The following is a 24798-nucleotide window of genomic DNA, read 5'->3' as shown; positions in this document are numbered from 1 at the left end:
TGTTTTAACCAGGTTGAGCTTCAAAAATCGGTCAGACATCCATGATGAGATGGCTGACATTCAGCATGAGACCTTATCAAGGACTGAGGGAGACAGGTCAGGGGTGGACAGATGGATTTGCGTGTCATCAGTATACAGATGGTACTGTAAGTCCAAGGAGGAAATGAGACTACCGAGAGAGGAGGTGTACAGGGAAAAGAGAACTGGTCCAAGGACTGACCCTTGGGGAACACCAACAAGGAGGAGAGTGGGAGAGGAGGAATTATCATTGAAAGAAACCTGAAATGAGCGGTCAGACACATAGGAAGCAAACCAAGAGAGAGCGGTGTAACTGATACCAATAGAGTGCATGATTTGTATTAGAAGGGAGTGATCAACAGTGTCAAAAGCAGAATTTGTAGGATGTGTACCAAAAAGCCTTCGGATGCCTTAATTTCTTGGGTTTTCTTGCAACATTTTTAAAAATGTTTTTTACATTTGATATCTTCCCAAAGTGGTTTAATGATTCTGAGGTCAAGAGACAGTCATGGCCTCTCCAGCACCTTCACTTTTTTTTGCTGTGCAAAGGGTCAAGTTAAAGGGTCAAGTTCCCCTTGTGTTTTGATCATTGTCATGGGCCTTGTTGCATTCTCTCCAAATAAAGCGTTTATGGTTGTGACCAATTCGGGTAATATCACTTCAAAAGACTTTGTTTCAGAGACTGTTTAGATACTTATCAGACTATTTTAGGCAGATTTATTTGTGGTGTTGGCACAGTAAAGGCTTTGCAACCTAACTGTGTAGCCCATTTTTGTTTCCACATACTTTTATAATGTGCACCTAGAAACAATACCACCATTTGTGTGCAGAAAAGCCTGTACTTCATCGGAAGTGGCTTGTAGGTCTTTCTTTGAATCTCAACAAATATTGATGACAGATATGGTTAAAATTATATTTGGTCTACCTATATTAATGTTTACACTCAACAATGGAAAAGTTCTTCTAGAGAACAACTGTATATTTAATAAAAGGTTTAAGGATGGAAATGTTCCTACAGATAGCAACTGCATTGGCTAAAGGAAATCAGTCACAATAGGTAGCCATCTGTATGCTCATATAAATATTGTCCATAAATGAAGTAATAGTAAAACCAATTATTTGTTCATTTTGATTTCACAGGATAGTCAAATTCATTCACGTATCCTTCCAGTTAGCAGATTTGGTCCTCCTAAGTTGGCAATTTATCCACCTTTGTATGGGCACTGATAGACACCTGAAGGCATTGCAGGGGTTACATCGTAGATAGAATAAAAGCAGTTCACTACAATCTTCAATAACCTGTTTTGTACATTTATATATTTATTCATTCTGTAACCTGCTGGGAGCTTAATTAAAAATCGAGGAGGCTCCATTTAAAGCTCATTACTATGGTAATTTTATAACGGGGCGGTGATTAAGGAGCATTTAAAAGTAGACTTTTACATGACTCCTGGGAGATGGGCACGGGTATTTTTTTATGAGGCTGCTCCAATTATTTATACACTAAATTGGAAATGGGGATATTAAATAGCAATGAAAAAAGGGAAAAAAACACACATAAACACATTGAACTACGGATAGATTTGGGAATCTCTCCATGTAGATTTGAATTTTAAATTGATGTCTGTCTGACAACAGCCTTATTGTTATGAGACAAGGGGCTGTTAGTGTTGAGATAACAATGCTGACTTAAAAAAAGTTTTTAAAAGCTTTGTAGCCATGTATACCATACACTATTCCTGCGCATTCATTAAAATTATTTTTTTTTTATGGGCAAATGTTGTATTGTATTGTACTGCTTCAATCACTACTGGCATGTTCAGTTATATAATTCCCAAGTTAAATAAAAAAAGTATTTTACAGTATTTTCCATTTTGGTAAATTTGGGTTTATCTGCCATTATTTTTTACCTGATAAAGAATGATATGAAGAACACAAGATCATGAACATCATGAAAGCAGAAATATTCATCTTCTAGAACCCAATTACATAAGGTCTATTCTGTCTTTCCACCTATCCAAACCTTCTGCCAATAAACTGCCAAAAACAACATTCATTATATCTATGTCTTATTTGGAGAAAGTGACATAAGAAAAGGTACATACAGGTCAACCAGGGCAGAGAAGATGCAGAAGCTGTGGTTTGACAAAGACAATAATAACACTTTGAAACAACAATGTTGCCTGAAGCTACTAGAATCTTAAAAGGTCTGCTTGTTATGATCTTGGTTTCTTAATCCAAATAGTGTTTCAGTGGTTACAAGAAGACTGCATGCTTTGGCAGTAAAGAAGATCATGGTTGACTGCAAAATAAAAAAGGAATGTTAGTCTGTAAAAAATTAAAGGATAAAAACAGACTTTACCTTAATGTGACATACAGTAAAAGGGTTACATTGATGTGGAAAAGATGAGTATGTTTACATTGCACAGGTCTATATATCTTGCCTGTAGTCCTCACTATAGTATTCAATGAATGAGAATAGGACTGTGTTTTGCTTAGCAGATAACTACCCCTGTGTATTTTGTCTCATTTCCTTTTACTGTGTCCCAATGATAACCTAGTGATACGCAAAGGAGTAAACACAGATTTATTGCCCCATCCTTAGTTGTGTCCCAGGATATTTAGCTAAACAGTAACATTTGTTTGACATGTCTTTGGCATTTCCATAATTGGGCATTCACCCCTTCTATAAGAGTTCCTGACATTACTGACCATTCTATTCCCATTCTTTTACCGGTATGTTGCACAGTTTATTTGAAATATAACTATAATAGAGGTCTAATACTTCTACAAATCTCTCTAAAGTATTTTTTTAAGTTAAGTTGGCTATGAAAAATTATTAGTCCTCTCCCCCCGAGAGGTAGACAAATTTCATAAGATCTGGCATCCATGGATCCAGTTACACTCAACGAATAGCCGTCTAAAATGTTACCTACTAGTTAACATGATTCCATATCAGATTGTTTGTACTAATAAAGATAATAAACCTACAGTAGCCATGTCACCATTTGGTTCAGGAATAGTACCTGTCATTGTATTTTATATATTGGTAGTAATTTTATAAATGTTCTCATATTAGTATGCTCCTTAAAGTTACTGATCAGCATTTTAATCCCACTTAGAGAGCTTACTTTCAGTCATCTATTCTCCCAGAAACCATCAATTTTTAAAAACCTTTAGTATACATACTCTAGATTCATATCTGTTTGACTCTTCATTCCATCCCTCCCTCTTATACTTTAAATTGTAGCTTTAACTTAAAGGTATTCTTATTGAGCTGGAAGAAAATAGATTGTTTCGAAAGGTAAAATCTAAACAAAATTTGCAAAAATCATATGACCAAATTGCCTGTAGGTATGTTCCCTTTCTAAACTACCAAAGTAATATTTGGAAGTGATGCAGAAGATATTTTTAGGATAAGAAAAAGTAAAGAAACAAAAAATAAGGGACTTTTAAGGCATCCAGAAGGTAGGCTAAAAAATTTACAAATCAAAACCAAACAAGTAATATGACAGCAACTTTATTAAATCTTCTTAAAATCTTTTTGTTACCTACATATCTTATATTACAACAACAGAATATTACAACATTATGAAAAGAAATTTGTGTCAGTAGTATGTCTACAAAATTTCAATGTGTCTCTTGAAACAAATATTTCTAGGATGACGGTTCAAATGAATTTACTGATGTCTGCAAAGATACATGAGATGATGTATGTATGTACTGGTTTCTTCCTGTCACTGTAATCCAAATTTATTAGTGTTTGTTTCCCAAACGGGTATAGCTTTGTATAGAGAGGTTCACCGAAAATTTAGTACCCTTCATACTATGCCTGCAACAGTGAATCATACAGTCCAATATCCTTATCTTAGTCATACAAATACTTGGCTTTTCTCCTCAAACTCTTCCACTGCTGCTACTCTCTCCTATAGAGTCTCCTATAGACACGTTTTTTACTGTAAATAAAGAGTCTTTTCTACCCCACCCTCTCTTATTTTCACCTATTTTAAAGTCCACTCCGTCCGTCTTTTACGCCCGCTACCCCTCATTGTTTCTGTTGTCAACCCTTTTCCACTGGTATCTATCACTATTCTGAAAAAACCCTAACTAGACCCCTCTCTTCTTTCTAGCTACCGTCTTATCTTCCTTCTCTAAAATCTTTCTAAACATCTTGAGTGCCTTGAAGCTCACTGATTACCTGAATAGCTCTCTCCTTGATTCACTCCAGTCTGGTTTTCGATCTGCCTTTTCTACCAAAAGAGCTCTTAATAAAGTGGCCATTGACCTCATCAGAGCTATGTCTCTAGGCAACTTTTCCCTGCTCGGTCTCCTAGATCTTTTCTCTGTTTTTGACACTGCTGATCACCCCCTTCGAATCCAAATCATCCACTCTATTGGTATTAGTGACACTGTTCTCCCCTGGTTTACTTCCTACCTGACTGACCGCTCTTTTCAAGTTTCTTTCAATGGTAACTCCTCCTCACCCACTCTCTTCCCTGTTGGTGTTCCCCAAGGGTCAGTCCTTGGACCGGTCCTCTTTTCTCTGTACACCTCTTCTCTCGGTATCCTCCTTTGGTTTATAATATATATCTGTATGCTGATGACACTCAAATCTATCTGTCCACCCCTGACTTGTCTCTCTCAGTCCTGTACAAGGTTTCATGCTACCTGTCAGCCATCTCATCATGGATGGCTGACAAATTTCTGAAACTCAACCTGGATAAAACGGAACTCATCATCTTCCCCTCCTCAAATTTCAAATCCCCCCCTGACATTTGTCTAACTGTTAACAACACTGTTATGCATCCCTGCCCTCAGGCACGTTGTCTTGGCATCACTTTGGATTCTGCCCTCTCATTTACCCATATTCAGAACATTTCCAGGTCCTGTCACTTTCACCTACGCAACATCACCAAAATCCACCCCTACCTGTCCCGAGAGACCAACAAACTCATTGCACACGCTCTTATCATCTCTCCTCTGGCTTACTGTAACCTCCTCCTCTCTGGTATTTCACTAACCCGTCTCTCTCCTCTACAATCTATTTTAAATGGTGCAGCCAGACTCATCCATCTTTCCCACCACTCCTCCTCTACCTCATCCCTTTGTAGTCCTCTTTATTGGCTTCCATTTCACCTTAGAATCAAATTCAAGCTCCTGTGCTTTGCCTTCAAATTCCTTCCCAGTTCTTGTCCCACTTACCTTTCTGACTTGGTAGAAAAATACACCTCCAGCCCCTTTCTTCGCTCCCCCCATGACCTACTAATGATTTCCTCACTAATAACCTTGTGCCTCCTGCACAACCCCGAGACTTTTCTAGAGCTGTCCCAATTTTCTGGAATGGTTGCTCCTCTTGCTCCTACTTTTTGCTCATTTAAAAGAACCCCTAAATTCAAAATTGCCTACTCATCTTCTTCTGTCTCTTAAAACCCTCACTACATCCCACCACTCCATATTTCCCCTCCTATTGTGTGTAACTTCCCCCATCTCCTAGATTGTAAGCTCTTCGGGGCAGGGTCATCTCCTCTTCCTGTGTCACTGTCTGTATCTATCTATCTATCATTTGCAACCCCTATTTAATGTACAGTGCTGCGTAATATGTTGGAGCTGTATAAATCCTGTTTAATTATTATTATTATTATTAATAATAATAATAATAATAATAATAATATTAATAATAATAATACACTTTCTCATTTACTTTTTAGCTTGTTTTTGTAACATAGAACAAGAACAGAACTAAAAAAAAAATTTTATATCTTTATATTTATTGGAATATGCCTGGAATATTTCCTAGCACAGAATATGTTTTTAATAGCATAAATACCAGTCTTTTATATTTAACCTAAAAGCTAAATAAAAACTTTATTTGGTGATAAAGGTTTCAACCGACATGATTGTCTGGGTTCGTGATATGTGTAAAGTTTTGAGATGGATCTAGTTGCAAAAATAATGCAATTATTATTTTTTATACATTTTTTAAATTATTTATAACTGTGAAATGTGAATTTTGATATTACCTTTACTAATTGTTATGTGAGTGGTTAGCTTTAAACCAGCTTTTCATACATCCTCATCCTGTTTTTAAAAATCCTTTGTGGGCCACACACAGTGTAGGTTTATCTAACAATAATAGATTTTTCAGGCACATGGTATATGGTAAATGCTCAGTTATTGTTACAGTCAAACTGCAACTTTTGTGTGTCCATTTAAAGTCCACCACATAATCAAAAGTGTCCTGCGCTGTTATAAACTTAAAAAAAACGAATCTAATCTAACAAATCTAGTGCAGAGTGTGATATGCGAAAGTGGGCAGGACGTAATGAGAAATATCTAAATCATAAAAGAAAAGTAATAAAACCAAAGATAAAAATTTTGTTTGGTGTAGAAAGGGTATTTTATGTTTGTGTGCAAATATAATCTGGAAATAGTTTCCACTGAGACACAGGGACCAGCAAATTAGCTGCTGATTGGCAAGGAGAGATGCGTAAATACCCTGTGTTAATGTTCTCTCTACAGGAGTTCGATTGCTTTCCACAACTAACTCATCAATGCTGTAAATTATTAATACTCAAAAGGGAAAAGGGGAGCCAGTCTCCTCCCTCTGTCATTGTTACATTTTTATAGCCAAAATGACATTAAACAGAAGGCTTAGGATAGGTTTAATATATACTCCATTGGGGACAATTGCTAGCAGCAGATGCTTTTGTCCCTGCTGCAGTGTATTGAGTTGATGGGCAGGGTCCTATAGTGGATTATCATTTAAATCTCTGCTTAGGAAGGAAAGTGGCCAAATGATGGTGAATCAGTGACATGTTTAATAGGTTAAAGGGTCAGCCCCATGTTAGTGCAAAATGACCAATGTGTTTAATGGGTCAGAAACATGAAAGGCCACACTGACTAAGCTAATTGCTGCTATGATTAACAGGGTAATAGGTCAGGCCCACTAGAAGTACACTAATGTATTAAAGAAACAGTTACTTTAAAACCATTGGTTCCTAAAGACTGAACATGTTTCATGGGGTTAAGTGTCAGCCCTATTGGGAGCTGTGTTAACTAATCACTACTACATTCACATTTAAGTATAGGGAAACTCATATAAAAGATGGATGTTGTCTTCTCACACAGACTGTAGTGTACATTTAAAAAACGCTTAAGGCAATAAAATGTCTGTGTTGCTTGTAACAACCAATCAATTTTCTAGCTGTCATTTTAAAGCACATTGTACAAAATAGGCTAAATAACCCAAATGCTTTGCCATCCATTTTTGTAGCTAACACAAGACCTGACCCTCTATAGCTAAGTTTATGTTCAGAACATATGTCTACTTACATTTTATAGAGGTTGTGGTGTGGGGGTTTAAGTGAAATACATCAGACCTATATCTTTTCTTCTCTGGGTTTTTTTTATTTTATTTTTTTTTATTTTTATTCAATATCAGTGCTCCAGATCCCACTTCTAATTCCCAATATGGAGTGGTAATTAGGCAGAGTCACCAAAAAGAAGAACCACACCTCTTTTAAAAAAAAAAAGAAAAGGCTTAGGACTGCAGTGTCACATGGCCCCAGCTTTAGGAGAGTAAAAAGTGCATTTAGGTAATTTTTTTGTAATGGTAGTGATCAGTTAGATGGGGGTGTTACAATAGGGGCACGTTGGACTCAATCAACTTTAAAGCTTAACTAAAGATCCACATCCAAAAACTGCAGGCAAGTTTTTCATTGCAGAAGAAACAGGCAGCATCAGTTCTGCAATAAAAGATACCTACCCGCCTGTTCATAATCTTTTTTTCCAGTACACTGAGTTGCACATGTAGGATGCTGGCAGATGTTAGGTGTCCTGATTAGCCATGTGCAACCTGGCCATTCAAAATGGCTTAAGATCCAACACCTAGAAGATGACCAGATGAAGATAGTGGAGCCTGCAGCGGAGCGAGCACTGGTGAGTGTAATTAATAAATCGTGATTTGGGCAAAAAGTTTTATTTCATTAAAGCTAGGACATCAGTTATTCTTTCTGCAACAAATGATGTTCCTGGTTGCAATTTTTGTTAGGGTTTAGTTCTGCTTTAAGACAAGTTTTACCTATCAATGTTTTACCTAACCTATCCATTCAGTTGATTTACTTTCACTTTCTGTCCAAGACACTTGGCAGAAAGTAAGCCGCATGTTCTCTTCAAAGAGAGATTGTATCCCCTAAAACTGTCACTAGAACAAAGATTTTCTTTAGCTTTTGTTCTAGTGACAGCTTCGAAAGAGATAAAATGAAACTTCTCAAGAAAGACACCATAATAAAAGCAGACAGATGTTCTAACTCATTTGCATCCAATCCAAAACTGAAAAAGCACTGGTTGCATATTTAATTTATTGTAATAAAATAATCAGTTATTTATCACTATTCCTATACAATGGGCCTGATCTATTAAAGCTCTCCAAGGCTGGAGAGGATACACTTTCATCCGTGAAGCTGGGTGATCCAGAAAACATAGAATAGATTTCCTAAGTAATTTGTTATTTGTTAGCAAATGTTTGAAATACTGGATCAGCTCAATTTCAGGTTTGCTAGATCACCCAGGTTTACTGATGAATCTGTATCCCCTCCAGCCTTGGAGAGCTTTAATAAATTCGATCCAATGCATTTTTCCAAAAGATATGTCTAAAATAATTAAATCATATGCAAATCTTGTATAGAGCCCTGCTGTTCTGGTACTGCCCCCCATATTCTTTCCCATGACCAGCCGACCCTCATTCTTGGTGACTTTAATGTTGCAGTGGATGACTCCAACCATCCTTCCTTTAGACTCACACAGAACATAAATATCCCCACACGTATTGCTGGACACACATTAGACCTGATTTTCCAAACTCTGCAACCTCTCACACCCTGACAACTTGCCATTACCCCTTTCTTATCACAACCTATCACCTATCACAACCTTCAACCTATCCAATTTTTTCCCCCCTTTGCTACATCCCAGACCAGGTCAATGGCATAGAGATACCTGTAACCTTGACCACAACCTATTCTCAAATTTCCTTATGTTCCTAACCCCCACTCTCTCTAAAATCACATCTACAGATAAAGCTGCCACTTAGTTATTACTGTTATTATTATTATTACACAGTGTTTATATAGTGCCATCATATTACGGAGCACTGTAGTTCAACCACACTCTTTCTTTGGCTCTGGATAAAGCTGCCCCTGCCACCTTCCTCTATCCCCTGTTCTGCTAACCCCTGACCCTGGCACAACAATCACACCAAACATTTAAAAAAGACTGTTCATGCAAGTGGAGGAAATCTGGCTTCAGTGCTGACTTCATGGACTACAAAGCCAGCCTACAACACTTTAACACTGAACTCACTGTCACCAAACAAAATTATTTCTCCGCAGTCATTTCCTCTCAAGCTTCCAACCCACACAGCCTCTTCTCAACAATTGGCTTCCTGCTAAACCCCACACCTGCTCCCCCCACAACTATCTTCTCTGCTCAAAACATAGCCACCTACTCCAGAAATTAGCAAAATCAGACATGATGTCTATGCTCACCGTGCTACTCCAACCATATCCATCCCTTCCACCGGTAAATCATCACTAACCTCCCTCAGCCCTGTTACCCTGGATGAAGTCTCTTCTCTTCTCTTATCATCTTCATCTACTACCTGTCCGCTTGTCCCATTTCTTTCTGATTTAGTCCGTGCCTATTCCTTCACCTATTCATTCCCTTTCTACTGGTACCTACCCTTCTGCTTTTAAACATGCCATTATTTTCCCTATCCTGAACAAACCCTCATTAGACCCCTCCCCACCATCTAGCTATAACCCAATCCCCCTCCTTCCATATGTTTACAAACTTCTTTAGCGCCTTGTCTATAAAGAACTCACCGATTACCTGAACACCAACTCTGTTCTTGACCCTCTCAAGTCTGACATTCGAGTGACACATCTCTCTCTCTTCGTTTGCTTTCTACCTGTCTAACTGCTCCTTTCAAGCTCTTTTCAAAGTCTTTCAATGGTATTTCCCCCTATCCCACTCTCCTCCCTGTTGGTGTTCCCCAAAGGTTCAGTCCTTGGACTGGTTCTCTTTTCTCTGCACACCTCCTCTCTCGGTAGTCTTATATTCTCTTTTAGTTTACAGTACAATCTGTATGCTGATGACACTCAGATCTATCTGTCCACCCCTGACTTGTCTCTCATGCATAGCTGTCAGATTATCTGAAACTCAACCTAGATAAAACAAAACTCATCATCCCCCCCTCAAATTCCAAATCCCCCCCTGACATATATCTAACTGTTAACAACACTGCGACTCTCTCCTCTACAATCTATTATGAATGCTGCAGCCAGACTCATCCATCCTTCCCACCACTCCTCTTCTGCTGCATCTCTTTGTAGTTCTCTCCATTGTCCTCCATTTTACCTTAAAATTTAATTAAAGCTAATGTCTAAAATTTGTGTATCAAAAAACAAAACATTTCTCATAATACATATTGTCCATATAATATTCAAAACAATTTAGTTCTTTGCAAAACAAATGCATCACTTAACACAAAGAATAGAGACTTAGGACTCCATAAAATATACATTTTTTAACATCCTATTGTTTGTTATTTCTCCCACCTCCTAGATTGTAAGCTCTTCAGGGAAGGGTATATACATCCTTTTTATTTTTATTAATATTATTAATTAAAAATAATAATAATATATATAACACTGTAAGTAAAAAAGAACTTTTCTGTATCTTAACACAAAACTTAAATTTAAAAAAGTTGGCAAGCCAAAGCTGATTGAACCCCTTTTCAGCTTTATAGCTCATTCCCTCTTTTTTTCCTTATTTCTAATCCGTTGCTGATTTTTTCCGGCTAAAACGCAGAAGGATTTTTTGGTGCATACCAATGCATGACTCAATGCTATAGCAACCTTAAAAAATATTTCAAGGGGGTGGAGGTGGGGGGTGGAAGATTAAAGATGTGGGGGTCTGGTCCCCTCTGTGTTGTGTATTCACTCTGCTGTTTACTATCAAACAAGAACAAGGAATTCAAATAGCGTTCAGTGACACGGGAACTAGAAGGATTAAATCCAAGTAAAAGGTTTAATCTCACTTAGCAACCTTCCAGACACACAATGTGTGAAATAGCAGCCTGGAATAATGCAGTAATGGCAATATACAGAGCTGTCTAGTTCAGAATTGGTGTATAATGAGGGAACAGTTTGCTTCTTTACAATTTCACTTTATTAATTATATGAATATACTATGTAATAATACAATGATGTAATGGTCCCTACATCTTTTGGAACTGTGAAAATAAGCAGTGGATAAACATTTATAAATGTCTTGGAAAATTAAGAACTGTTCAACTATTGATTAGTGTGTGTAATGTTTAATTACCTTAATTACCTGTAAAGAATAGTTGTGCACATCCTTTATATATATATATATATATGCATTGGGTTGCCGGGGTCACTTTTGGATCCACAACTTGCTTTTAGTGCTGTATGTGATTGATTTGCCTCAAAAAATCTGTACAGTTATTTTATCATTCATCTGCGATTATTTCACTATCACTAACAATATATACGTTTTAGCAGGTATTTTTATCAAGTGGCAAATGGGTAGCAAACTAAAACTGACCAGTGGTTCTCTAATGGTGTCTGTGTTCTCACCAATGCAAAACTGTCCACTATTAAAATTTTTTTAGCAAAATCTTGAAATTTACCAAATCTAGGAATTTACAAACTGACACAGCAGTGTGTAATCACCCACAGCAGGACAATTTAGGGAAAAAAAGGCTCAAATGTATTAGAGAAAAAGAACACAGGAAGAGGTCTTGCGAATTATGATACAGCTTGTATCAGACATTAATTTGCAATGACCGTGAATTTTAAACTCATAGTAGAGGCAAATCAAATCCTAATCCTTAATTATGAACTGCTATGTTTGCAATGAAGTTGAGTTATGGAGGAAGACTTTCATTTCAGAAACAGAGAAATGCTCATACACACAAGTCTTTAAACTGCCAAACTCCACCTATTTTAGTTCACTGTTGTCAAAAATCCACATTTTCAAATTATGTTCCTTTCAGATAAAAGACATTGTTTTACATGTTCCAAAATAAACCATCGACTGCTGTCAATGTGGATCAGTGAGACATTATCCATGCTGTTTCTATGGTTGCCAATGTATAGAAGTAAAGAAATGTTTTCCTGGGTTACTACATTGAAGACATAGTAGTAGAGAAAAGAAAGGGACAAAGTTGAAGTGAAAAGCAGAGAAGTGCTCTGCAAACAGTAACAGTATGTGATAAGATGCTTTATCTGCATCTGTGTTTGGGATAAGGATCAGAAGCACCTGTACACACACAACTAACATCAGATCCCTGGGATTACTGTAACTTTATTTTGATTGTGAGAGTCTGTGTGAACCAGTAGGCCAATTCTTTTATTATCCTCTTCAAGCGATCTGTTGAATGTGTAGCCTTATTTGTTCAATATTTTTGTTTGCAAAGTGCTGCTAACTTTGCCCTAAAAATTCTAGTAGGTATTTGTATATAATGTTAAGTAATGAAGTCTGTACTCAGATTAGGGAGTTACCTCAGCAAAGGAGGCATTGTCAGCTCTTATGGGAGATTGATATCCTTTTTGCATCAAATGCGTAGCAATCAGCAGTAATGAAATATATATATATATATATATATATATATATATATATATATATATATATAAATAATATAACATATTTCTCTACTGAAATATTTCTCTATTGATGAGCTTCAACAATTTAGAAAATACAAAAATATTTGCTGTCTGTGTTTCTGCTACTGATAAGTTTAATTTCACTAACTGTGTGCCTAAAAGGAAAATGACATTTTCAATGAATCTGCATTTTCATAATGAAGTCGCAACTACAACCTCTGTGTTTTTCTCAGCACAGGTTGACTTTACACAATCAACTAGATTATTTTATTCCATTTTTCTGGATTGCAAATCACAAATTTAACACATGATGTGCCATACATTATTACAGGCTGATTTACTTAAGGCAGGCTGTTTAATTTGCATTGGTTACCAAACCACCAAAACAGATAAAAAAGTACATGCAATATTTCCTAAAAAAATAATGTTTAGTGTCAATAAAAATTATACAAATATATAGTAAAGAATATATTTCTGCCTGCTACACATGAATATGAGGTTTCAAACAGTACTTAAATTCAGTTGTTCACATTGTTCTCTTCTTTTCTACTTTGCAGAATGTCTCTGATTATTAAACAGCACTGTTTTTGCCGTTAAAGGTCCTTACTTTTCGAGCCTATTCTGAGAATATTACACGTGAAGTCTTTAGGGTGTCATTGAGCATTGATACGAAGCCGAGTAGGGGGCAGGAGAGAGCCGTTAGCAACAACAGCATGCAAGACTTTTGGAAATGAAAAATTGTTTTAATTCGAAAGCTTGGAGCTATAACAAGAGGGGTCCTCATAAATTTCTCAGCCTGGTGATAGATATCGGTCATAAAGGAGAATCCACAGGAAGTATTTTATTAGGCATGGAGGAGGCACGGATAACACTTGTGCTCTTTATAGCTTTGAATGTGTTTATCAGAAAACACAGAATGTTTAACTCCTTCTCCCTTTAAAAGGGTTAATGAGAGGTCTTACTTTATTTTGTGCTAACTCAATAATGACTGGTTTTACTCACTTATATCCATTGACCCTTTTTCTGCAGAGATTTACAGAGAACATCAAACCATTTACGCCAGTTGTGGTTTCTTAAGGGGCTTAACATAGCATAGTCATGTGCATGTGCACACACTGAGGCCAATTTGGGCCCGGCCTTATTTATCTAGCAATATGTTTTTGAATTGTGTGAGGAAAACCAAGCAACCCAGAGAAATCAAACAACTTATTTCTGTATTGTAATAGGACCAGAATCAATTTCAGTAAGGAGAGAGCAACTCACTAAGTGTAGCAAGATATGTAATTATTTATATCCTTAACCTGCAATATTTTAGTAAGCACCAACAGACCCACAGTTTCTCTAGTGATACAGGACACCTTATATAAAAATCATAGAGATTTTCCAATATACTAGAAAAGGGAAAATAAAATGTGCTGGTTTAATACTCAGTGGTCTCAGGTACAACTTAAAATCCTTAAGAACATCTGATTGTGTGAATTTTCATTTTACAGATTTTTGCTTTTGGAAAAGCAAAATGTACAATACATAAAAACGTAGCATTTTATATTTTTCTGGTTACTATGAAGACGCACATATGCTAGTAGTTCAAGCAATGATGTCAGGATTTGTAACAGACATGACTGAATACCATGGCCTGGCTGAAACAGGAATTGGAGTGGGCATAAATTATTTCTGATTTATTAAGCTCAGTTACTTTTTTCTGTTAAAAAGCTATGCATTAAACTAAGCAAAAGTATTTAAAATTCATCCAAGTTTCTGCTTAGCTTCATTGTCTTCTATAAATGTTTTTTATTTAATAAAGATCATTAAAACAACACATTATTTATAGGTTTGGATAGTGTGGTGAAGAGTTATAACTACTGTCAGGGTATTTTTGCTTTCTGTGTCTCAGAAAGAGAAAGAAATCAAAGATTAATTTTCACTAAATGTCCCAATCATCATGGTCACCGCAAAAAAAGTAAGGAATAATAATTTTGAGTTGCCACAGAAGTAGAAAGGAAACAATCCTATTGGGACACAAGTTTCCATGACAGTCGTTTAAGATATGATTTTTCTCATTTTACGTAAAGGGAATGGAAAAGGTCCTTAATCACGCTTCTTTGCTTAATTTGGTGCATTTGTTTGGGAGTTTCCAGCCCTGTTTGTACTATATGAAAGGGGTATTTGTATTTGTCATAAGAGTGGCTGCACCAGAATGTGCAATTTTTTGGAGGAAATATTTGGAATAGAAACAGTCCCCTTGTACCAAAACAAATATGACACATGTAGACATCTGAAATGTAATAATGAAAATAAAAATGGCTTTCTAGTAGAATAATAAAAACATATTGATGATAGCTTTTCATCAACAGCAAACATTTATTATACAGTGATGTGTGTGTGTGTGCGTATATATATATATATAAATATATATATATATATATATATAAAAATTACATCTAAATTACATCTATATAAAATGCTTCTTGAAGCACATTTAATGTGTACAACAAAGCAACTATCTGCACTCACAATAAATGCTGTACTAAAACAATTAAACCTGTGTGTGGATAAACAGAAAAAGATTACTACTGGGAGAGAGAAGCGGAGGGCCTCAGAGTAGAACATTGAAAGAGTAAACATTTGATTGAAATTGCTAAGGAAAAGAGAAGGACCAAATTTAACGCTAGAGGTGAGCTGCATAGATAAAGAATTAGTCATTCATCAAACAGATGGTGTAGAGCGGCTTAGCTTCTTTTAAGTGTATACTCATGAATCATCAACTTCAGCTGGGACAATATTATGGAAATAAAAGGTGTATGTGGACTTATAGGGCCTGATTTAATAAGGTTCTCCAAGGCTGGAGAATATACACTTTCATCAGTGAAGCTGGGTAAACCAGGATTTCTTCAAAGTCATCTGCTATTTGATAGCAAATGTTTTGAATCCTGGACCAGATCTATTTCAGGTTTGCTGGATCACCAAGATTTACTGATGAAAGTCCTCCAGCCTTGGAGAGCCTTAATAAATCAGACCCACAGCTGGGATCTAGGTTTGTAAAACCTACATTGAACTATAAAAATAATTTTTAGAACACATTTATTATTCTTTGAAAACCAAAAAAAATGACTTTTCAAATCATTGTTTTAATACCACTTTCGTTAACTGTGAAATTACTGCGTGTTTTTGTATTTGGATTGCTACAAGTTTTATTTATTAATCAGATAAACAGTAAAAAAACAGATTCACCGAAAAACATATTTTTTTCAAGGATTCCCACAGACTGACAATAAAAAAACAAAAGGTTGGATGTCTTGAAAGAAACTTGGTTGTGAAAAAAATAATTTGACAGTTTAGGCAATAATTTTTTGTGTATTTTTTTATGGCAGCAGTGTTTCATTTTCCTACATAATTTGAACTCTAATTTGTTCTCCTTTCGAAAAGTTTTTCTGGTTTATTTTTTCCTTTATTGGCTTAAATTCTGTAATATGATCATAACCATTAGATACATTTATTCACATAAAGTCCTTGTGACCCCAATCTAATATAAAAGTGAGGCTGGGGAAAAGATCATGCACATGCAAAAAAAGACTTAGATTGAAAGCAGACCTTGTTCCCAAAATGTAAGCTCAACTTTTTTAATGTGTCCTCCTCCTTGATAAAACAAAACAGCGAATTCTAAGAAAAAAAATGCACCTGTAGTTAAAAAAATATTTCAAATCTGACATCTGACAATCTGTCCTCCTCTGAGGAGATCTGGGAAATGTAGAGTAGCCCAAATCTACCTAAAAAAAATATGTGGCATACTCACTGTTCCCCAGGATCCTGTTGGCAGGGGAGTGACATCACCCTCTGTACTACTGAAACTGAAGAAAAGGTCAGCATACTATCTTACTTTTTTTTGTGCACCATTTCAGCAAGGGATAGGGGCACATTTAAAAAGCAAGCCTCGGATGTTAGTAATAATGTACATCATGGACGGCAAGGTTTGCATTGTTACCAAACCTTACTTTATGTGATAAGTACGTTACTAAATAAGGTGTTTATTCACAGCAGCACAAAGCTACAAAAACTGTGCATCTAGCCATAGCTAGATAAAAATATTTTTAGCTCATCAAACTTTTGAAAAAAAATGCATGTGAATGTTTGGCAACAAGGGAACCACATATGATCCTCAGATATTGTTTGTTTAATTATTTAGACAAGTCACATTCTTTTAGGCATTAGTATTATTAGGACAAAAACACATATTGTAAAACACACTGCATGAGAAGACATGTACATAAGGGAAGGATTTAACTTGAATTAAAAAAATGCATTTCCACATGTTTATTAATTAGGAGTAGATCAGTTACCAGTAGATCAACTTTATAAACAAAGATTTTAACACCTTTTAAAGTGACTAAACTAGGAGAAATATTGGGGTGCCCTTGTTAGCTTTTCCTCTGAGAATGATAGTTTCCTAATTTAGAGATCTGAGGTTTTTGGAATGTTTAGGTCACCTTTCTCAGCATAAGAAGTAAAAATAAAAACTTTTTTTTCAGGGACAAGATCTGTGCTTTCCTGAAAAGTTTTAGCTTTCACTTTTTATTTATTTCTAGAGGACATAGATGTATTTTGCCATTTACCCTTTTGGGTGCCTTATAGCAGCCATGTAACTGCTGTTTGTTATTCTAGTCTCAAACATTATACTTTCTCAGCTTTGGTCAAATGGCCTTCTATTAACTAATCAGTAAAAGATAGATAGAACATGCAGGCTTTCTTTAGTATAAAAGTATATTATTGGACTTGCATATTCTTCAGTAAAATGTTTGTATAACAGCATCTATCTCCACAGTGTCCTCTTCTGGCCGCTGTCTTTGCATCATACCACAATTTTAAAATAAACTTTGTAATAGTAAAGTTACACAGATGCAAGATTTAAATTACCTGAGACAAGTGTCTGTCCTACCAGATCATTAAAACATCAGAATGAGACGACCACTGAAGTTTCCTAATGGAGAAGACACATTGGGGTGTTTTGCTGGTCATTTGCCCTGCCCTCTCTTTAAAACAGAACAGCCTGTTTGTACAGTGCTCAAATATTCAGTGTGTTTAACTTGAGATATAGGCAAAGACCCAATATGTTTGAATATTAAATGCATACAAAGGAATTCTTCACAGTAAGATCTGTGAATATGTGGAATAGGTTCCCTGAAGGAAGTAGTTTTAGTACATTCTATAGATTGCTGTAGGAAAAAACTGTATGCTATTCTAAAAGCACAGAAAATAACTGATTAATAAAGTTTTGAAGAAATTACATCAAAGACTATTGATCTAGGGAACATTCGATTCCCTCACAGGATCTGTGAGGGAATCAAATGTTCTGTTGGTGCAAACTTAACCATGCTTTATAGTGTTTTTGTAGCCATTCCCTGGATGAAATGTACACATATGTTTTTTTCAGGGATATGCTTGTTTGCAGTATGTTTATTTTCCCAGTTGTTGAATTTATGTATTTTTCCAATCTAACTATGTAAGAACACATGAAATTTAAAAGTTGGAAAACATTTTTTTTTTATTTTGATCCATCCCCTTACAGAATTTTTCAATGTATTTATAATTATGTAATAATTCATCACTTACTTACATATTCTGCTGATTTAAAAGTCCTGAAGTGAAAACTGCTCAAGTAGATTTTTCTTATGCATAAAAAGCCTATTTAAAAAATTTGATAATTCATCATTCATTCATAGTTCAAAAACTGCACTCTATGTCATGAAACAAATCCTTTTTTAAGCCCAAGCCCAATCCCTTTTTAAGCCCAATATTAGTTGTATGTTGATGCTAATCCCTACCTTCCTATTAAACTTATCTGGGTTAAGTATTGTATGTTACACTAAATATCATAAATGGTAAATATTAGTTGTAATAGTTTTTTTATTTATTTTAGATTATTTGCAGCAAAATGTAGTGGGTGCATGGAGAAGATTGCTCCGACAGAATTTGTAATGCGTGCCCTTGAATGTGTTTATCACCTAAGCTGCTTCTGCTGCTGTGTATGTGAGCGACAATTACGAAAAGGAGATGAATTTGTGTTGAAGGAGGGACAACTTTTATGTAAAAGTGACTACGAAAAAGAAAAAGACCTTCTAAGCTCTGGGAGTCCGGATGATTCCGATTCTGGTGAGTTAATTTTAAAAGTGTGTTACCTTAAAGAGATATTGCAAAACTGACTAGCGAATGTATATAAATTTGCTATTTCTTGTAAAGAATTTATCAGCATGATAATTTGTTTAAAATTGATTTTTTGCAAAATTACTGATTTAGCTTTCAATTAAATTTCACAAAAAATATTCTCTAGTTTTAGCAGTGGCAAAATTTGCTTGAAATCGAATAATAAATTAACTTGTTTTTGTTTTTTTTGGGGGGCGGGGTAATCCTATTACCTTGTTACTTATTAATTTTTTGCAGGTAATAGGGTAACATGCTTTTTTCTTTTACAAATGGTATTGAAAATAAAGTTAAAAAATATAAAGCCGCATATAAAGTACAACATTTTATACATAAAAAAGGGGTGGGGGATATAACAGCATATCAAGCAGAAAAGAATGATTACTCTTAGAGCTGATAAAGTTAATCCCTGAGACGGCTAAAAACATAAAAAATTACAAAGTGGCTTCAATATTATGCGATGCACCCAAGTAACTGTAACAAAGACTATAAATTAACACTGCCTTGTTTTCCTATGTGTTACAATATGAAAGTAACAAATCACTACAATGCACACACAGGATACAGGAATTTGTAACAATACTCTAGGATTGTTACAGTATCTAACTTTATTTTCCAAAGGGCCATTTTGGCAACAGACCATGTCCAATATAATTGAAAAAGCCTTTTAATAACCGTCTGAAGCAGTTTTTAGTCTGTTGCCCTCTAAAGACCTGAAACACTTTCCTAATTGGGCCTTTCTCATGCAGTCATTTTAAATATGAATTTTTTAAGAAAATGTACCTTTTTTTTTTTTTTAAAAAAGCTTTCCTAATGTCTTTATTCACCAAGTACAGGTTGCAAAAGTACTTAAAGTTGCAGATAAATATAAGATATCTTGTCAATTGGAAAAAAAAAGTTCAGTGATATTGATAATGGCCTAATACTATCAACATCACTGTCAGGGGATTTGCATGTGTCTAGTTTCTGTAGAATTTGGCTGCTTGTGCAAATACAAGGATTATATCCCATCCCTTTAGTGTAGGGTTTCACATTTCAGGACAGTGGACAGAGCAGTTCATTTATTTAGTGCCTTGACGGCCAAGTGCACATCCAGTGTTGAAAAGCCTAATAATATGGAACCAATAATTAAACCTATTTTACACTTTTGGCCATCATCCCTGTAGCTTATAGAAACTATAGCTTCAATGAAATAGAACTGGGTTCCCAACAAGATAGTATAAACCATACAAGGTAATGGCTTGAATGTGTTATTTGCATGGTTCTTCTCTTATTTTAAAGTAAAAAGTAGTCCTCCTATTTCTGGCATATGTGATGGAACAATACATGTGAATACCCACTATGCAGCATTATAAACAAACCATAAAATCAATTACCACCCTGAAGAATTGGAAAAAACCCAGGATTATAAAAAAAAATCCATGGAGTTGGACTAAAAATAAATGAAACAAAATGGGGTTGATTCACTCAAGAGAAGTATTCCTTTGCAAAGCAGTTTTTAATTTAGTTTAGTAAACAGGGTAAAACTGAATCAAATTCAATCACTCACTGGACCTGATTTATTAAAGCTCTCCAGGATTGGAGAGGATACACTTTCATCAGTGAACCTTGGTGATCCAAAAAAAAAAAAAAATGGATCTGGTCCAGGATTAAATACATTTTCTAACAAATAGCAAACCATGTTAAGAAATCCATTTCCTGGATCACCCAAGTTCACTGATAAAATTATATCCTTTCCACCCTTGTGGAGATTTAAAAATCAGGCCCAGTAAGTGCAAGAAACACTCCATTTTTCCTCTGCATGTGACGAAACATTCAGATGAACACAGATTAGCTATTTTCATTTATGTAAACTTCAAACATAATATGTGCAGCAAATATATATATATAAATCCTCTTCCTAGTTCCTAGCTTATGACAGTATATCTCTGCAGGTTCCTATAACTCATTTTATTTTACAGCTACCAGCATTACAATATTGCTGTGCAGGTCATTATATCACTGCATGTTATTACCTTACTGTTCAAGTTACTTTATGGCTTTGCAATGTTTTTTTTTACTGAAAACTTTCTATTTGAGAACATAAGAGCTTGTGATAAATGATACATACACTTTTGTATAAAATTAAACCACAAGCTCTTGGAGGTCTTGTCTCGTTCATATAGATGACTCAAATTTGCATGCCAAGTGTAGGTGAAGCCCTTTTGCCATTTTTTCATTTTTTACCACAATACATTTTATAAAGGTTTTCCATTCTATTTTTTTTCCATTGAGCTAAACACTTGAATGTGCAATATGTTATTGGAGTCAGGCTACCAGCATCCACTCATTGAAACATCCTGCTTTCATTTAATACATTTTATATATATATATATATATATATATATATATATATATATATATATATATATTGACAGAGACATGATTAAAAGTGTTTCAGTTTTAGATCTCATCAATGTGCTTCTGGTCACTTACTGCACAAATGGCAGATTAAGTATGTGATCTTTATTAAATAGTGTTTTAAGGGTTTGCTGTTTGTGCTATCCAGAAGTGGTACCTGTATCACAAACAGAATGACAAATACTTTAGCAAGCAAAAGCTCTCATACTAGAATTTCAAGCAATAAGCTGACTGCATAGAATTAATTAAAGTCAGACTTCTCATGCCTTGCTTTTTCACTTTAGTGAAAAGTGATGATGATGATGGTGACATAAAGCCAGGAAAGTGTCACGGAAACCAATCGAAAGGCATCGATGATGGTAAAGACCCAAGAAGGCCGAAACGACCACGCACAATCCTCACAACACAGCAGAGAAGGGCCTTTAAAGCATCATTTGAAGTGTCTTCAAAGCCTTGCAGAAAGGTGTGTACCTTTAAGTGTATGTGTGTGTAAGTTAAAATTTGATGGAAAGTGAAATAGAATTCTGTCTTTTTCTTGCCCAATTTTTAATAGGGCACATTGTAGACCTGCTTAATGTTTCCTCTATTTTTATGAGTAGTCACCAGAACAGGAAGGAGTTGTAGTTCTGCTTTCACAATCCATAGCACTACAAAATGGTTTCTCCCAGCCTGCAAAATGGTTTCTCCCGGACAGCTGCTAAGAACTGTAGATTGCAACAAACTGTACATTATCAAAATTAAACACATGACAAACTATCCCACCTTTCTGTAGGCTGGTGTGTAATACTGATGATTCAAGTTGCTCCTACACAAAGTGCTTGTTTTTTGGGTATAATAAGCCAATAAACAAATGTTTTCATTGTTTAAATGTGAAAATATGTATAGCAACCAATCAGAAATAAGCATTAATAGTTTTTCTGAATTCAGCTTCTAGAAAATGGTTTCTGATTGGTTTCTTAAAGGTTTTTTTTAAAATGAAATCTCTCAATCAACCTTCATCCTAATCATTTGAAAGTGCAGTAGTTTTGATATAGTGAACATTCCTTAATGATGTGTCATCTGCAGTGAAAAAAAGAATTTTGTGGAAGAAGCTGTGACATGCATATTATCAATCTTCAATTGCAATGATCTTCTAGTGTCTATGGACTTCATAATACAGCGTATACACATGCCATATGAAAAATAACTCATTTATAAAAATGTTTTACTGTTTTTTTGCAGGTCAGGGAGACATTAGCAGCAGAAACAGGCCTTAGTGTACGAGTTGTCCAAGTATGGTTCCAGAACCAAAGAGCAAAGGTACTTTTCTGCTACATTATATATAGTTTATACTTTTGTATGTTGTCAGAATTCTTCTGTTCCACTGTATATCTTTGCATGATCTAACCAATTTAAAAAAGTTAAAAAACCCTTTAACTGTCTTCTGTTTTATTCAATAGATGAAGAAATTAGCACGGAGGCATCAACAACAACAAGAACAGCAAAATTCTCAAAGACTCGGTCAAGGTAGCTAAACTGTTACTAATATCAAATTTAATATTATCAGTAATTAAATCTTTACATTTTTATAACCATTTAATTTCCCATTATGTTGCTGGTCTATTTAAAATATAACTTCCTTCTACATGTAACATTTGTACAAGGAAGTTCTTCAACTCCCTAGGGTCCAGTGACCCTTTTGGTCATGATAATAAAGACATGTTCTACATTACATAAGAAAATATTGAAACAAAGAAATATAGTTTTCATGATACTTCTGTCCCAGTTCTTTTTTGTATACCTGTATATTGTCAAAACCCAAAGCACTTTATATTTAACCCACTTCTCATTGCTAAAAACATGATCTCTTCTAATGACATGTTCATACACATACTGTACTTACTAACTCCATGGCCTGGTAACAATGATTTTATTGTGCAGTTCTTAGTATGATCCTAGAAAATGTTGGTGATAGAACATTGGGATGACATAAAATCTCACAAACTCAAATTTAAAGACTTGGATGTGTATGCATGACAACCTAATATTAAGTCAGTGCCGAATCTTTATTAACTTGGAGAATATGCCTTCTGTAAACAGGTTCGTCCATTAGAAGTTAAATTAAAAGCTGAAGTTGACTAGTAATAAAGCAAATACTTCTGGGTATGACATGTCAAAGCCCACTAACCATGAGCAGCATGAAGGACACATCCACCTTGTGTCAAGATGCTTGCTCTCACACATTGTTAGTGGTCTGTTTAAGAAATTTAAGAAATTTTATTTGCTGTGTCCAGGAGTGACCAACTGTGTGTTTTTCCACTGAAAGTGAGTGAGTCTTGTCTAACCTGATAAAAAAAAAAAAAAACATTAAATCCTGTTAAAAGCTTTGATTATTTCCACAATCAGTAAACAGAGAAAGCTGCACTTTCAATTCTGTATATAATTCTATAATTCTTATAGAAATATAAAATGTTCATAAAAGTCAATACAGGTTATCATTAAGTACCTCCAAAATTGTACATAAATCTCTTTAGCTGTATAACAGTACTTACGACAACTATATCGTAAAAATCTGTACAAGAAGCTAGTTAACCTAAACTTTGCTAGTTGCTGTACTGTGAAACATCACTACAATCATTAGAACTGGTTCCTGAATATCGTTGGGATAAAGATACTTCCAGAAAATCTATTTCTGGCTCCCACCACACCAACTGGTTTCTCTTTCTTATCTCTTTCAAAGAGAGATCAGAGGGAGGAACCAGAAGCAACTGAGGACCCAAAGAACATTGACACTTCCAAAAGGGCTTATTTCCCAGTGAACCTAAGGGGGGGGGGGGGTGCTTACAGTGATTGAAGCTGCATTCATCAGTGCACAAATGGTGGGAAACATTACTGATAATTTACTGTCTTTGTTTTTAGGTAACAGCGATTTTAACAGTATTTTTTTACAGAAGGGTCCTTTAAATTACAGCTTTGCAAATTTTATTAAGTCTATAGAAATCTAATATTTCCCCTGCCTGGTTTGTGTGCTGTATTGTAGCAAGGCATGTCCTTAACCTTTGACATAACCAAAACTATGGTAAAATCTTTAAAATCTCTTCAACATGTCAAGCTTCTTAAAATTAACAAAAACATAATTCAAGCTTTGCCTAAAATAAAAATGTTTCACAAGCTTTATCAGTCCAAACTTTAAACCTCACAGAAACCTTTTGTACTGCCTGAATTCTTACTTAAATCCTACTAAATCTTCAAACTGGGCTCGCTTCAAAATCCAAAGCTATATAGAAATCCTACCTGGCCTACTAACCTTTCATTGAAAACAAATTTGTGTCACACTACGCTGCTGTTCAAAATTCTCCTTTAATAACTAGTATTGTAGTAATGAATCTAGCTTAGAGGCTGTTTCTAAAATTGTCTTTTAAATTGTGAATCAAATATATCTCACAGTTTCGCAATTCTATCTACATATCCTAAACCTCTAAGCCTGTAACAGTAGTTTCTATTTCCATCCTGTCAA

The 24798-nt window shown here is 35.2% G+C and overlaps 1 protein-coding gene across 1 annotated transcript in view; it reads left to right on the top strand.

The window, feature by feature from the left end:
• The window catches only part of LMX1B (LIM homeobox transcription factor 1 beta), a 120997-nt gene that overhangs the window by 91146 nt on the left and 5053 nt on the right, over window positions 1-24798 (top strand). The window contains exons 3-6 of the mRNA XM_072430912.1: window positions 18622-18854; window positions 21587-21765; window positions 22524-22601; window positions 22742-22808. Of these exons, the coding sequence (XP_072287013.1) occupies window positions 18622-18854; window positions 21587-21765; window positions 22524-22601; window positions 22742-22808 (557 nt within the window). The remainder of the gene's footprint in view (window positions 1-18621; window positions 18855-21586; window positions 21766-22523; window positions 22602-22741; window positions 22809-24798) is intronic.

Source organism: Pyxicephalus adspersus, chromosome Z, assembly GCF_032062135.1.
Source record: "Pyxicephalus adspersus chromosome Z, UCB_Pads_2.0, whole genome shotgun sequence".
NCBI classification, from domain to species: Eukaryota; Metazoa; Chordata; class Amphibia; order Anura; family Pyxicephalidae; genus Pyxicephalus; species Pyxicephalus adspersus.
This window is presented reverse-complemented; position numbering and strand designations above follow the sequence as displayed.